General features: G+C 36.8%; 1 protein-coding gene across 1 annotated transcript; it reads left to right on the top strand.

Annotated features, from left to right (window-relative positions):
- The first annotated feature begins 1,820 nt into the window (after positions 1-1,820).
- LOC117113848 (macrophage mannose receptor 1-like) lies at positions 1,821-9,447 on the top strand. The gene is made up of 5 exons (XM_033257300.1): positions 1,821-2,028; positions 2,439-2,813; positions 6,488-6,889; positions 7,420-7,806; positions 8,600-9,447. Exons 1-5 carry the CDS (start codon positions 1,867-1,869, stop codon positions 9,053-9,055), a joined length of 1,782 nt encoding a protein of 593 aa, XP_033113191.1. The 5' UTR covers positions 1,821-1,866; the 3' UTR covers positions 9,056-9,447.
- The last annotated feature ends 4,816 nt before the right edge of the window (positions 9,448-14,263 follow it).

The following is a 14,263-nucleotide window of genomic DNA, read 5'->3' as shown; positions in this document are numbered from 1 at the left end:
AGTCTTTTGAATGGAATTCCTATAATCATAGATCCTATATACAAATAGGATCTGTGTTATAATAAAAGACCAGCACTAAATGTGTGGTTTTTTTTTTCACTTAGAGAAAAATTAAATAAACACGGTAACACATTAACTGTTTTAGAATGGATGTACTGCATTTAGCGCATGTTGTTATTTATTATTAATATACGTATTTATTCGAATAAACCCCCGGCCCCGGACCGTTTATTGTTTAGAAGGGTCTTTGAGTTGTCATAACAACATTTAGGGAAAACATGCATTAAAAACATCACTATTTATTTTCTAGTAGTCTTTAATTAGAAGGAAAATTTTCAGTTGGGTCTGACAAAACTCACAGTCTTTGGAGTCTTTAATTGGAGGGAACAGCTAATGATAAAAGATACGCATTCATATGGGACCGCAGAAAAGTGGTCTTTAATTGGAGGTTATCCGAAAGTACTGTGATAAATCTTGATAAATCTTTGTTATAAAAAGGTTTTCTACATCTAAAGAAATTGCATGCAGAGACACTATGTTGGAGTACTCTGGCGCACAGCTGTGGTTATTGTTGATTAAAATTAAGTTATTGTTGATGAAAGTTAACAATGGATATGATATCAGTGATTGTGAAAAACTGCCCTAACCGGGAAATGAACCCATGATCATCTGCTATCTCTGAAGACGCCTTCAGCATCTGGACCACTGGGGCATTTTTGGAATTCGAATCAGATTAGAATCAACTCAGATTTAGCTTCCCTTTGCACATACACAGTTGAACAACAGCTGAGTCCTTGATGCACTATAAAAACAGAGACCGGCCTGCACTCTCATAAGCATTTTAATATACAGTATAATTTCACTTTCTCTACACTGCTCCTTAGATATATAACATTATTTATAGACACGATTCTAAAATCGAATGAATACTCAGAATTCACGAATTTTCGTGGCGCTCAGGAGCTACAGAGGGTTCTGGGTGGCCCCTGGGCCGTGTCCACTTACGCTGTAGATCTCGTCTTTGTCAACTAGGATATGTGCTTTTATGTTTCCCTGATCACGGGATTCCTTTTGTTTTTGTTATTTTTTTAGTTTTTTAAATGAAAATACAAAAAAAAAAAAAAATTAGGTTGCTGTTTGGAACATTGCTCCCACCCCAAAGGGGCGTGCCTCAGCGTGCCTCGAGTCCAGTGGCGTATCTAGGGGCACGGGGGTGGGCGTACTCCCTTCCAAAAATTACTCCCCCCAATCCGACCCCAAATCACGGTCAAGTAGTTAAAAATCACATAAAATCCCATTATTTTGCGAATTAACACCCCTCAACTGATCATCGAGCCCCCTCCCCCACTTCACCTTCGCTCCCCCAACTACACGCCAATTTCAAGCCTTCTAAATACGCCACTGCTCAAGTCAAAAAGTCACTGCATATAACTGATTCCCCAGATAGCGCCCCTAACTTTCTCATCTCCCCAACCCTGTGCGAATTCTTAGATACACAACTAGTATAGTTATAGGGCTACAACTAACATTCCAGTTTTAATACCCAAATAATCAGTCTATTGTTACTGTAATTCGTTTTGCAACGAAGAATTGCACCACGAAAATTCACACAGGGATTAAAGCGAGAAATCAATTTAATATGCGCCAAAGATCAATCCTATAACTAGTCGATCTATATTCATATCACTCGGATTATCCGACAATTATTTTTATGTCGATTTTTATGTCGCTTTCCAATATCCGAACAAATCCATGTACAAAGCCGGAAACTATTCAAAAAATAGTGTCAACCAAACGCTTTAATATTATTTGTTCAGACATTTCTCATCCACAAGGTTTCTGGTGCGTACCTACACACATCTATCTATGCAACAGCAGATAAACATGAATCAGTTTGTCGGCTTGTGTTTGCTTGGTTTTCTCGCTACGAGCTTAGCGTGTCAAGATGGATGGCAATCTTATAACGGACATTGTTACAAGTTATTCCCAAGTAATACTCGAAATTCCGCCGCAACTGGCTGTCACAACGTAAGTTTTGTTGTGTTTTATTATTTTTTTTACAAGCTCGAACACTAGATTTTCCCGCCAGTGTTTATTGTAATATGTGGGAGTTTGATGAATGGGGAAGATGGATGCACTGAGGGCCACCCAGCTAGAGGAATAGATTGTATCGCAATAGCACAGAATGCAACTGCATTCAATAATTTTTGCAACTGAATTATTGCTAAATAGTTCAATTGAGATAAGATTTTAAGAATTCCACCACAAAATTTAGGAAAGCCTAAAAATTTTATAAAACGGAAGCTGGGTTGCTCTACATCACACTATTGAATGTTGTGGTGATGATGGTGTGAAGATTAAACGTCTTTCTCTTAAAGACATTTATGTCAGATTTTAACATATGTTTTCTGTAATTTAAACACATATTTTGATATTAGGAGGGAGCTTATCTAGCTTGTGTTGAAGACCAAGCAGAAAATCAGTTCATAAGTGGCGTTGCAAATAATAACAGAGCGTTCCTGGGACACACAGACCAGGGAACTGAAGGTGTATGGAGATGTGCGGAGGTGCCCACAATGGGATCAGTATGGTGGCGCGGAGAGCCTAACAATTGCTGTGGCGGAGAGGATTGTGCGGAGATAAACTTCGGAGGGAGAAGTTACTGGAATGACGTTCGATGTACTGCCCGATTTCCATCTGTATGTGAGAAGGAAGGACCTTGTGAAGATGGTTGGAATGAACACGAAGGTCGCTGTTATCGTAAATTCCAATCTGCTTTGAATTTTGATGAGGCTGAGAACAACTGTGTTAATGTAAGTACAATAGAGTGCTACAGTGTTACGTCACGATACTACCTACTCCGTTGCTATCGTTGCAAAATGCGTTCAGTTTACCCACTGACGAAACATTGATCCCAATTTCTAACGTAATTATTAAGATGGTGTATCTTAGGTTTTCTTTGTAGATTTTAATTGATTATTAAATGTGTGTTCGATCACTAATATAATGCGAGCTTTTGTGTTTTTAGTACATTGTGATGGTAAAGTATTAGATTTTAAGACGCTTATTCCAGAAAGCCTACAGGCATTCCGGCGTAATGAAGGTGACCAACGTCTGGTTGGCAACAGGGCGCTACATAGCGTTGTGACAACACGACTGTGGTACTCTAGGCCTATAATTGTCCAATTTTTCATTTGCATCTGTAAAGTGCCATAATATTTAAATCCATTATTATTCCATATCTATTGGGAAAGTCTTGGCAATTTGAACTCGTTATTTTAATTTGTTAATATTTTCTGTTCATTTTGTATAATGTATATTAATACACAAATCCAAACGGCAGCCTTCATCCTTCAATACTTCATCATTGAAGTATTATTAAGCGTTGTAATACAAAATGTAAAAATTACAATAGGCATGGACAAAACATTAAAACTAGTAGAATGGGAGCATACAAATACAAAATAGTAAAAATAATTAAAACATCTAAAAGAAAAAATATATTACTCACAAACCACAAACACCACAATAAAGTCGAAAAAAAAGGAGCAAAGAAAACAGAATGGTTTTCAGACGTACTGAGCATTCAGTACATTTCCACGTCAGGTAGGGCAAAATTACACCTATACTTGATTATCCAGACGCAAATCAATTTATTATCTATTCCATCACGACAATGACAATTACAATGACAATTATTAAAAAATAAGGTCTACAATATTTATAATTTTGTAGATAAGCATAATTATTATTTATTTTAAAATAGAGTCTATGGTGTTCAACCCTACCCTCTCATAATTTCTACTACAGACTTGCTTGTCGGCGTTACATAATGTCTCATGGTACTCGAGCCTTGAATATTGCGTGAAAAATAGACGTGCGAGTCGAGTGGCTGAGCGGTAAGGCAGGGGGAGCCGCTAGCTACAGCCTTAAAGTCGGTGCTGGTTCAAGGCGCTACTACCCATGGTTCGGTTGGTAGAACCAAGTCTTCTCGGATAAGGACTTTAAAGGAGTCCAGTACTGTATCCATCTGGCCCGTGTGCACTTTAAAGAAATTTTCGGAAGAGTAGGGTATTACCCCGATGTTACGGCTCATTTCAGCCCCTGTCGTTGTGGAATGATGTGAACTAGGGGCGAATTTAGGGAGGGGACGAATTTAGGGAGGGCCCCTGTCCCCCCTTTTAGGAGGTAAAAAAAAGAAAAAAGAAAGAAAGAAAAAGAAAAAAATGATAGTCCAAAACGCCTTAAATGTTATTTTCGGGCGTTGAGAACGTTGTCCGATGTCTCCGTCAAAAGCAAAGTACGCATGGTCAGGCTTCGCCTAACAATTTTGTAATTGTAATTTTTGGAATTGGTCCTGGTGAAGGTGGCGAAGCCCCAAAAAATGTTGGGTGAGTTGAAACTAAAAGCAGTAGACACCACTTCGTTAGAATTATTTAAAAAAAAAATGCTTATTTAGGCCTAATTCTAAATCGCCTTGTATTAGCAAGATGCACATCAAAAGAAAGTAAATAACAAAATTATTTATTAGATAGCTTGTGGTTTGTAACACCTATTGCCATGTGATGGATATTTAGAGTCTCTATAAACTAATTTTGATAAAATCTTGAATAAACTAACACTAGGGTGTTTATAAACTTACATGAAGATATTTATTGGAAAATAACAATGAAAGAGGCCAGGCCTATTACAAGCTAATAGTAAATAATTGTTAGTTCCGCTTAAAATATAATTAAGATAGTTTAATCAGAGATGCAAAAACATTTTATATGAGGCAGCCTATTTTTTTTATCTATATTGATTTATATTTAGATTATAACAAATATATTTTAATTGAGTAATATTTTATGATGTTGGGTATGAAATACCACGGAAGAGAAGGATGGGACATTTTGAGCTAAAATATTCTTTTTTAGATTTTTGTATTATTATACCCAGAAGGGCATTCTAAATATATATCAATATCATATGAAAGTTTTTAAACACATTTCATCATTTAGAACGGCTGATGCAAAAACACGCTTTACTTATTTCTGAAAACTATCTAATGTCCGTGACTTTATAAACACAAGATAGTGTTCTCCGCGATTTACGCGTGCAAATTCTGTAATAAGGCATGAATGGTGCCCTCTTGCTAAATTGGAAACTTTTGACCCTTGACCGCTCTGACCATACCGTACACCGCGCGACTTTACCTTGGGTGTATCAATCCTGTGAACAGCAGAACAGGAACCATCTCAGATACATGGCACTGATAGGACGCCCTTTTCCAAAACTGATTACTTTTTCTCTTTGGTATAATAGCGCATGAATGGCGCCCTCTTGCTTAATTGGAAACCTTTGAACCTTGACCGACGCTTCTATTTGTTACGCGTAAATCGCGTGTTTATAAGAGGTGGTCTTATGCTTATACCTTTATACCACTAGCATTTTCTATTCAACTTAATAAACTTTTATACAGTACATGATACATAAATTCCAATACAGTGCACCCTCCAATTCGAGACCCTATAATTCGAGACCACTTTTCCAAAGACCCAAATAACAATCTTCAACATTTTAACACAAAGCTAGCCCTCTAGTTGGAGACCAACCCAAAACCACCCTAAATTTTCAGGTCCCAAAAAGGTGGTCTTGAATTGGAGGGCGAACTGCAGTTTATTCTATGAGTAATTATATTTGTAAATAGTTCATCAACTTATGTAAAACAATAGAATAAAGTTAATGATATATATATATATATATATATATATATATATATATATACATATATATATTTACATATATATAAACATAGCTTTGCAATATGCTAATTAGTCAGCAAAGTATTTCACTAAATAATCTTCTTAAAAATATTACCAAGTATAATTTATTATACAGTAAACACTAACTTATTTTGTATAATAAGGCTATCAAATTTAAACAAATATGAACTTAAAACTATTAGGCCTTACCATTTCAGTATAGACGAATCCAAGAGAACTTTTTTGAACGTCGCCCTCTTTTGTCAACGCCATTATTAGGGTAGCATTTCCGAAGTCGGAAGACGTCAAAATACTCGAAATATACATAACTTTGATAAATTTTTAGTTTGAAATCTGACGGCATTAATTCAACTGCAAAATAAAAAGCAGGATTTCTCAATGGTACTGTGTTTATAACCACACTGCATTAGGAGTAGGCCTATAGATGTAGGGACTCTTCAGTAATGGTGTCGACATGGAGGGCGCCATTCTTCTAGGATTCGTCTATAACCAGGACACTTGAGTGAATCATGCTCATTTGGAATGTAATTTTCATATTTATTTATATACATTTTTATGCATAATTTGAATATACCAGAATCCCAGATTATTCAGATACAATTTATGGCAGTATTCCTTTTAACTTTGAAATCACATTTAAGCAATGTTTTTATGGTATTGAGAAACAAAAGACCATTACTCTTTTTTTGGTAATAAAAGTAAACATTCGTTCTCCTCAACAGCATGGGGGTCACCTTGCCTGTATCGACAGCGATAATGAAAATAGTTACGTTGCCGATTTAGCCGGAGGTAGGGCTTGGATTGGTCATAATGACAGGAATCATGAGCGTGTTTGGATGTGCACTGGCGAAGACGGAAACTCACCTTCTCCCTGGCGTGCAGCGTCCAACGAACCTAACAACTGTTGTGGCGGTGAACATTGTGCCGAAACTAACTTCGGTGGAACAGCATTATGGAATGATTTAAGTTGCGGTGGTAGTCTGCCATATGTATGTGAAAAACAGGATGAGCAGGAACAAACATCACTGATGAATTGTGACGAGGGCTGGACTCTGCATAATGGTAACTGTTACAAGCAATTCCCGGGGCGTACATTCGAGAATGCCTTCAATTTGTGCAGAGAGGTACGGTAAAACAAATTGGTATACAGTATTTATATATTTAGTCACTGAAACAGGTAGTCATTTATTTTATGTCTATTATCTATCTGACATTATGTAAATATTGTAAAGATCGGAAAGCTGGAGTTAATATATAAATACGTGTGTATCGTAATAATTGCCTTCTTAAACAAACATGCGATGGGATTTATATTGTAATCGGTGTGCAGATGTTGGCTTATTCTTTCTAAAGGAGGGCACCATGGTGTAGAAACCATAATCACAATTTGCAGTGGAAATTATACCAGAGCCTGAATACATAAAATAAAGGAGAGCGACAACCTTGCGGCCTTGCCATAAAAATATGATCCCTGATTACCAAAGTCTCATCCACTTTATCTTATTTTAGTGTAATTTTTATTTGATTTTTCAGCTTTTAGTTATGCCGATGAGCAGCCAAAACTGGATATACGTATATTATAAATACATGCAATGTTATCAAAATATATAGTAATAAAAAGTCTTGTTCTTTTATTTTCTTCTGATCGTCACAGGAAGACGCAAGTATAGTCTGCATTGATAATCCAGAAGAAAATACTTTCATTGCTGACTTAACCAACGGTGAAAGAGCATTTATTGGCACTGTAGATACTGGCTCTGAGGGGATTTGGCACTGTGCAAGACAAAATTCCGGTAGGTTTGAGGGAGAAATATGGTGGAGAGGTGAACCAAACAACTGTTGCGGCGGTGAGAACTGTGCAGAAATCAACTTTGGGAGTCGTGGAAGGTGGAATGATTGCGGCTGTCACGCACGTTTAGGATACGTGTGTGAAAAAAGTGGTCCTAATTGCGACAGTGGCTGGGACGAATACAATGGTAACTGCTACCAGCATAGCAGTTCGGGAACGAATTGGCAGGATGCTATGGCAACATGCCAGCGTGTAAGTTAGTCATAATGTAGTTTAGTTCCTCATTCCCATGTCTATCAACATACCCTTGATTTTTTCAATATCTCCAAATTGAACCCAGCAAACATAAAACGTTCTTATAGCGTTCGCGAATGTTGTGGTTAGGTATGTCACAAAATTAAACAGGGAGGGTGGGGGGTTCGGCCCGGTCCCATTATTTTTTCCCATACAGTAGGGGAAGAAATTTACGTAGTAAGTACGTATTTTAAGACTGCACCGTTATTACAGTGTTCGTATTTGACAGAAATACCATCGGGTCCATTGGCGGAGTTATTATTTACATTATTTATATATTTATAACATTATGAATTGTAAAATAAACTGAACTGGACAGAACTTCCTTCACGCTGTTATAATTTTTAGACCTCAGCTTCCGTAATTAGATCGGACGTTGCATTATTTTTAACAAACTTATTATAAGTCAGTGCGATTAGAGTTGCTAATGGACTTATAATTGGTTATATAATATATATATATATATATATATATATATATATACAATACCATATATATATATATATATGTATATATAAACTAAATGAATATATCAATTATTTGGTCAGGCATCGACGGACCAATGAATGAATCAATAAACCTATATTTATTTATCTATCCTACCATCATTCTATCCATACATAGACACATCTGTCTGTATGTGTGTGCCTGTCGTTGTGTCTGCCTGTCTAATACTATTATTATTAAGTTTATTTGTGTTACTTAGATAAAAGTAAGAGAAAATTTTCTAAAACAAATTTCTCTTATTTAGTTGAATGCATATTTGGTTTGTATTGGAGACAATGCAGAGAACACCTTTGTTGCAAATCTCGCCAACGGAGGACGGGCCTGGATTGGTTCAACAGATGCGGGTCATGAAGGGGCGTGGATGTGTACGGGAGAGAATGGAAATGAATCTCCCTGGTGGAATGGTGAGCCTAACGACTGGGGTTCTGGTGAAGATTGTGCTGAAACCAATTTCCATCAAAGAGGCAGATGGAATGATATTAGATGTTCTGCCTCATTCCCATTCGTTTGCGAGAAATCTGCTTATACTCCAGTCCTACCTTGTGATTTCCTCACAAACTTTTTCACACACTGTGTAACAGACTCGCGAGACGAATGCGCGGCCCTTGTTACAGCAATGGCCAGCCTTGAAGACGGTTGCGATGCAAATCGCGAATTCTTGGGTGGTATGACAGGACATTGCGCCGTTCAAAATAATTAACACCAACCCACAATTTATTTCATATTATTGAATATTTCATTATTAAAGATACATTTTGGTTTTCTTCTTATTGGGTGCTGGGTGCAGATAATGTGTTAACGAAATATAATAGGCCTTCAGTTCAATTAATATGAAGGACATAAGCTAGCCACCAGTCCGAAAAAATGAAACATCATAATTATCAACACCTTCCTGAATTAATAATGTCTTTAAAACGGTCTGTTCGTAAGAAAACACTAATATAAGGCCAAACCATGAGTTTTTTCCTGCAGAATATGTAAGCTACGAATAAATTGCTTCAGTTAAAATACAATCGCACTTTCTACTAGCTTATTCTCTTTTATGCTTTTAATCATGAATAAATGGGTAAATGGTATCGCAAGAATTTGCAAGCCTTTGTACACTGTCTCCTATTCTGTTGCAATTACTCATCTACCTCAACTTACGAAAGTTACTAACAAACGTAAATAATACTGACTTTTAAGCTGGTTTTCCAGTAGGCGAGTTTATTCGCGCGAATGGAATGCGTCGGTTCGCTCTCTGAGCTCTGATTGGTTGCGCTTTTTTTTCGCTTCGCAAAAAGTAGAAACAGTTCGAACTGCCGATTTCGTTGAAGCGAAAACTCCGATAAAAGCGTAAATGCGCGTGCGCATGAACCGACGCTTTCGATTCGTGCGAATAAATTCGCCTTGTGGAAAACTGGCTTTAGAGAATGCGGTACTAAGTCACGTCCTCACACTGGAACGTGGGCTCTTACAATTCCATGTTTCAAAGTGATTTTGCTTGAAATACGCATTTTGCAGAAACACATGCGTGATGATAAATTTGTCACGCGTTTAGCACAGGTCTATGCGTGATAACGAATTACCGCGAATTCAGGGGAAATGCATTTAAAATTAGAAGAAATTAGAAATATAAAAACGGTCATTCTGTAGCCAGGAGTCATTAGACAGTATTTACGTAAATACTTAATTCACTGACGCATTACTAAAAATGGTCACTATGCCTATTCATATTTTGTTCGGGTGCTCAAATTAAACACATTAACTCAAATTGTAAATGACTTTATTAAAATATTGTTGTTTATGTACCGTACCTGGTATTGTCAACAAACTGTCCCTGAAATCGTTTTAGAACAGCTTAAAAATGCTCAGATTGTCAGAGCGCCATGGGCCCCTGGACAGTGGAGCTGGGTGCGGGAGGGGGACGCACGCCCCTTCAAAAATTACTTTCCCCCCCCCCCCCCACCCCACCAGGCGCTCCCCAAAATTTCATGTCCCATAAAATCACCTTATTTTGTTAGTTAGTGCTCCCTCAACTGATCATCGAGTCCCGTCCCCCACTGAAACTGAAACTGGTGTAGTCACGCATTTTAAATCTCTCAAGGTGGTAGCTATGCCAATGTTCATTGCCAGACAAGTTAAGAAAAGAGTCTGCTAAATCATGACATAAGGATTTGGACGGGGATTAATTGGGAGATTATCAATATTATCAAAAGCCACTTTCATATACACAATATTGCGGGAATCTTTCCGGCATTGTCTCAGATCTGTAACATTACCGCAACACTGCCGTTACTGCTGTGCGTTCCGGTTGTGTGTCTGAAACGAAAGCGCTCACATTCCCACAATATTACTCCTTAGGCGAGACTTTATACATAGTTTAGCAGACCCTCCGATCATGGAGGCATGCTCCGATCGCCAATAAAGACGATTTCGACTAAATAATAAAATTTTATTTTTGTCAAGTAAGTGCCCTCTGTTCAACCGAAATCTCTAATATTAAGATATTTCTTCCTTAGGCCTAATTACCGTATAGGCCTATATAAAGAAAGAGAATCTGATCTAGACTTACACAGTTTACATTCATCAATACTTACTATAAGCCTTACCATTATGGTTTTTTAGGCCTGCTGTACCTTGCATTTAGCGCAATTCATTTAGTGCGATTTTCTAGAAACAATAACCATAAATGGAACTTCTGAATGGGCGAACAATTTCAACTCGCTTACCAATAGATAACTATAGCTAGAAATGACGACGAGATTCAGAAAATGAAATAATAAAAAGGTAGAAAACATAATACAAAGGAAAGTTGTCTAAAAGAAGATAAAGTTTTATACCTCCATGGTATTACTTAAGCAAAATTTACTTTACCGTTTGATCCAAAGCCATTTCGTATCATAGAAAAACGAGAGCATCAATGATGCAATAGCCCACTTGACAATAGCTGGCAATGTTTAAGTGCTGTCGGTGGGTGGAGGTTGTGTGGAGTGTTGTTATGTGTATTGAGCATAAAGAAAAACATTTAAAGTTAGAGTTAGTTGTATGCATCATCATAGACCTTTTTTTGTTATGTTCACTTAACAATTAGGAAAGGTGTGATGTCGTGTACAGTGATATTAATGAAAATATGGTTGTTGTAAGGTTTGTTGTGTACGTAACTTTTTGAAATATTTTGTACTGTTATGAAGATATTTATGTAGAGGTTTATGATATAAGTAGACAGTTTGGTGAGTGAATGCTGGGTTCACTCTAACTTTCATTTTTGTTTAGCCAATTGACTAAAGCTAAAAAAAAAAATTAGCCAATTGGATATTTGTTTAGCCAAAATTGGCTAAAATGTTAAAAATTGTTTTAGCAACTTATCATGCACTTAAATGGCCCGAGTGAAGCTTCATGCAAATGTTTAGTACGGAAAAAAAATCGTGGCCTGGCCATCGACATTGAAATCATTCAAGCATTCAAGTAAAAACCCCCAAGCTCGAAAGCCATTATTTACCCGGCAGTCGGCTGCTTTAGTTCTGCTGTTGTGTGTGCACTTGGGCATTTGGGGCACGCTCACAGCTAGCCGACCGTCGTGAACATAGAAATTACAGTACAGACAGGAATTACAGTACTGCTTCGTATCTGCGCGTAACCTCTCGTAATCTGCTCGTAGGTTATGTTTTGAACGTAGCTCCGAACCACTACGAAGGTCATTGTTATATTAATTAGCTTTGCAAACTTCGTAGGCTGGATCGTCGGGCTGATAAACAATGCGTAAACAATATTGAAATATAGTTTACCAGCTTTCAGCACGTGAACAATGTTGCAGTTTACTAATAAACAATGTTAGAACTTATTGTTTTGTTATTTCCTACCTTATTATTAGATCGGTCATGTTTTAAAACTGTGTTTAGTTCGATAGCTAGGTAAACATAGTGGGCCGTCAGTATGTTCGAATTTCGATGTCATAGAGGAGGACAGCAGACAGTAATTTATACTGGTTAACTTTCCAATTCGGAGAATTTTGATCTGATATTGTTCTGGTAGTAGGACCTGATGACTGATGACAAATCATGTACAAATTATTACGATTTCTACTTAAGATCACGTTGTTTATTGTTTACCGTAATTTGAGGCAGAACCTGCTAAGCGATCCAATACTAATGAACTACAGAAATCACTACTTTGCCGAAGTAAGGCTAGTCATGCTAGACCGCATTTTCTTCGTCTTTTACCCACTGTCCCTCACACATTTTCAACATTTACCATGAGGTTACCCTTTAACACACTTTACTGTGTTCTGATTGGCGCGCACTCTGTCCGATGATGGATTTTTGGGGTTGAGAAGATGAACTGGCATTTTGCCAAGTTTTATTTTCCATTGGGTTTTACATGTGACATTCGGTAATTTTACAATTAACGGACGTTAACTCTCTCTATATTTATTATTTATCGTACTAAATCAAGGCTACAAAGTATTATTTGATGAACAATCTTTTCAAGTGTGTGTGTATTGTCATTGAGGGCATGTTTTTTAACAGTTAAAGAGGTAAAATAATTGTAAATAAAAAAAAAATAGGCTAGTCTAGGCCAGGCTAATTAATAATTTAAAAAAAATTCAATTGTACGTTTTTCTTATTGAAAAACAACTCCATACTTTAAATTAACGGTCTAAACTTGTGCTTGTCATAAACAAATTATCAAGCAATACATTGTTTATTCCAGTAAGCTACAGCAGTCTGTCTGCACATACAAATAAACAACATGCTTTTGCTTCGTAGATTCGCTTCGCGTAGCCGGCCTGCGATTTTTTTTTCCGTACGAAACATTTACATGAAACTCCACTCGGGCCGTCTCGGCTGAATCGACCCGAAAATCTCATTGCAGAATTCAGGAGGTCAAAAGGTCATCAACAGATGAACGTCTACAGAACAACCAACTTCTGAGAGAACGTCGCTGTCTGATTTTTAAAAACACATTGATGTTACCATGTTAATACCAATGGGTCGTTTAAAATGACATATAATATTTGATTAAGCTACACGAGTAATGAAAAGTGTTATTTTAACTTGAGTTACATATTATGACAATTTTAATTTTTTAGTTAGGCCTGGGTTTTGCATTAACCTAGGCCTACAAGTAGCAGGCCCGTAGCCAGCATGCTTCAAGGGGGGGTTCTGGGCGTGGGGTCCAGGGGCCCCCCAAAGGGCCCCAGGTGGGGTCAAGGGGGGCTAAGCCCCTGTGGGGGCCGGGGGCGAAGCCCCCGAAGCCAGAGCATTTATACGATTTTAAAAGCATGTACATGTCATTTAAATGCATGTTCATGTATATTTAAATACTTCTTACACAATTTTAAAAATAAGATAAGAAGACTACTTTTTCCAATACAGGATTTAGAACGTAAATGTTTATTGTGAAACAAACTTTTTTTTTTAAAATTAAAAAGCGATGCTTAACATTTTAATGCTACTATGTAATGTTATCTCTAAAAATATAACTGGGATAAAATTAGCAATACCCACTAGGTGACTGTACAAAACACTTACCTTGCACATTATGAGATCGCTAAATACCAATATTAAAATATTGAGGTATGTAAAAGGTCTTTGCTTAAAAGAGAAATATTGCAAATAATATTTTATTTATTGCAGAAATGAAGAAACAATAGGAACTGACAGCCCTACATTTTACTTTTTTACCAAAATAACTTTATTTTTTTACCAAAATAACTTAAATGTTAAGTTGCAATGGAAATATATATAATTAGGGCAAGGAAAGATGTTATTATATTTACAAGTTACAGAACCATGTAAATATACTTGCACGGTAATATTGAAAAAAAAACCAGACATAATTATTTATAATGCTACAAATGTACACGTTTAAGAACCAGTTTATGTAAAAAAAACTTAGCACAGTGAAAATAAACAATAATTTAAGA

This window comes from Anneissia japonica, unplaced genomic scaffold (genome assembly GCF_011630105.1).
Source record: "Anneissia japonica isolate Jap-2015-1 unplaced genomic scaffold, ASM1163010v1 scaffold694_len1028156_cov167, whole genome shotgun sequence".
Classification (NCBI taxonomy): domain Eukaryota; kingdom Metazoa; phylum Echinodermata; class Crinoidea; order Comatulida; family Comatulidae; genus Anneissia; species Anneissia japonica.
Note: the sequence above shows the minus strand (reverse complement) of the source record. Positions and strands in the feature narration are given on the sequence as shown.

Bases quoted from the DNA above. Each gene is read 5' to 3' on its own strand.
- LOC117113848 (XM_033257300.1), top strand. From the start codon at position 1,867: ATGCAACAGCAGATAAACATGAATCAGTTTGTCGGCTTGTGTTTGCTT. The intron at 2,029-2,438 runs GTAAGTTTTGTT...TTTTGATATTAG, and splicing joins CCGCAACTGGCTGTCACAAC to GAGGGAGCTTATCTAGCTTG. The intron at 2,814-6,487 runs GTAAGTACAATA...TCTCCTCAACAG, and splicing joins CTGAGAACAACTGTGTTAAT to CATGGGGGTCACCTTGCCTG.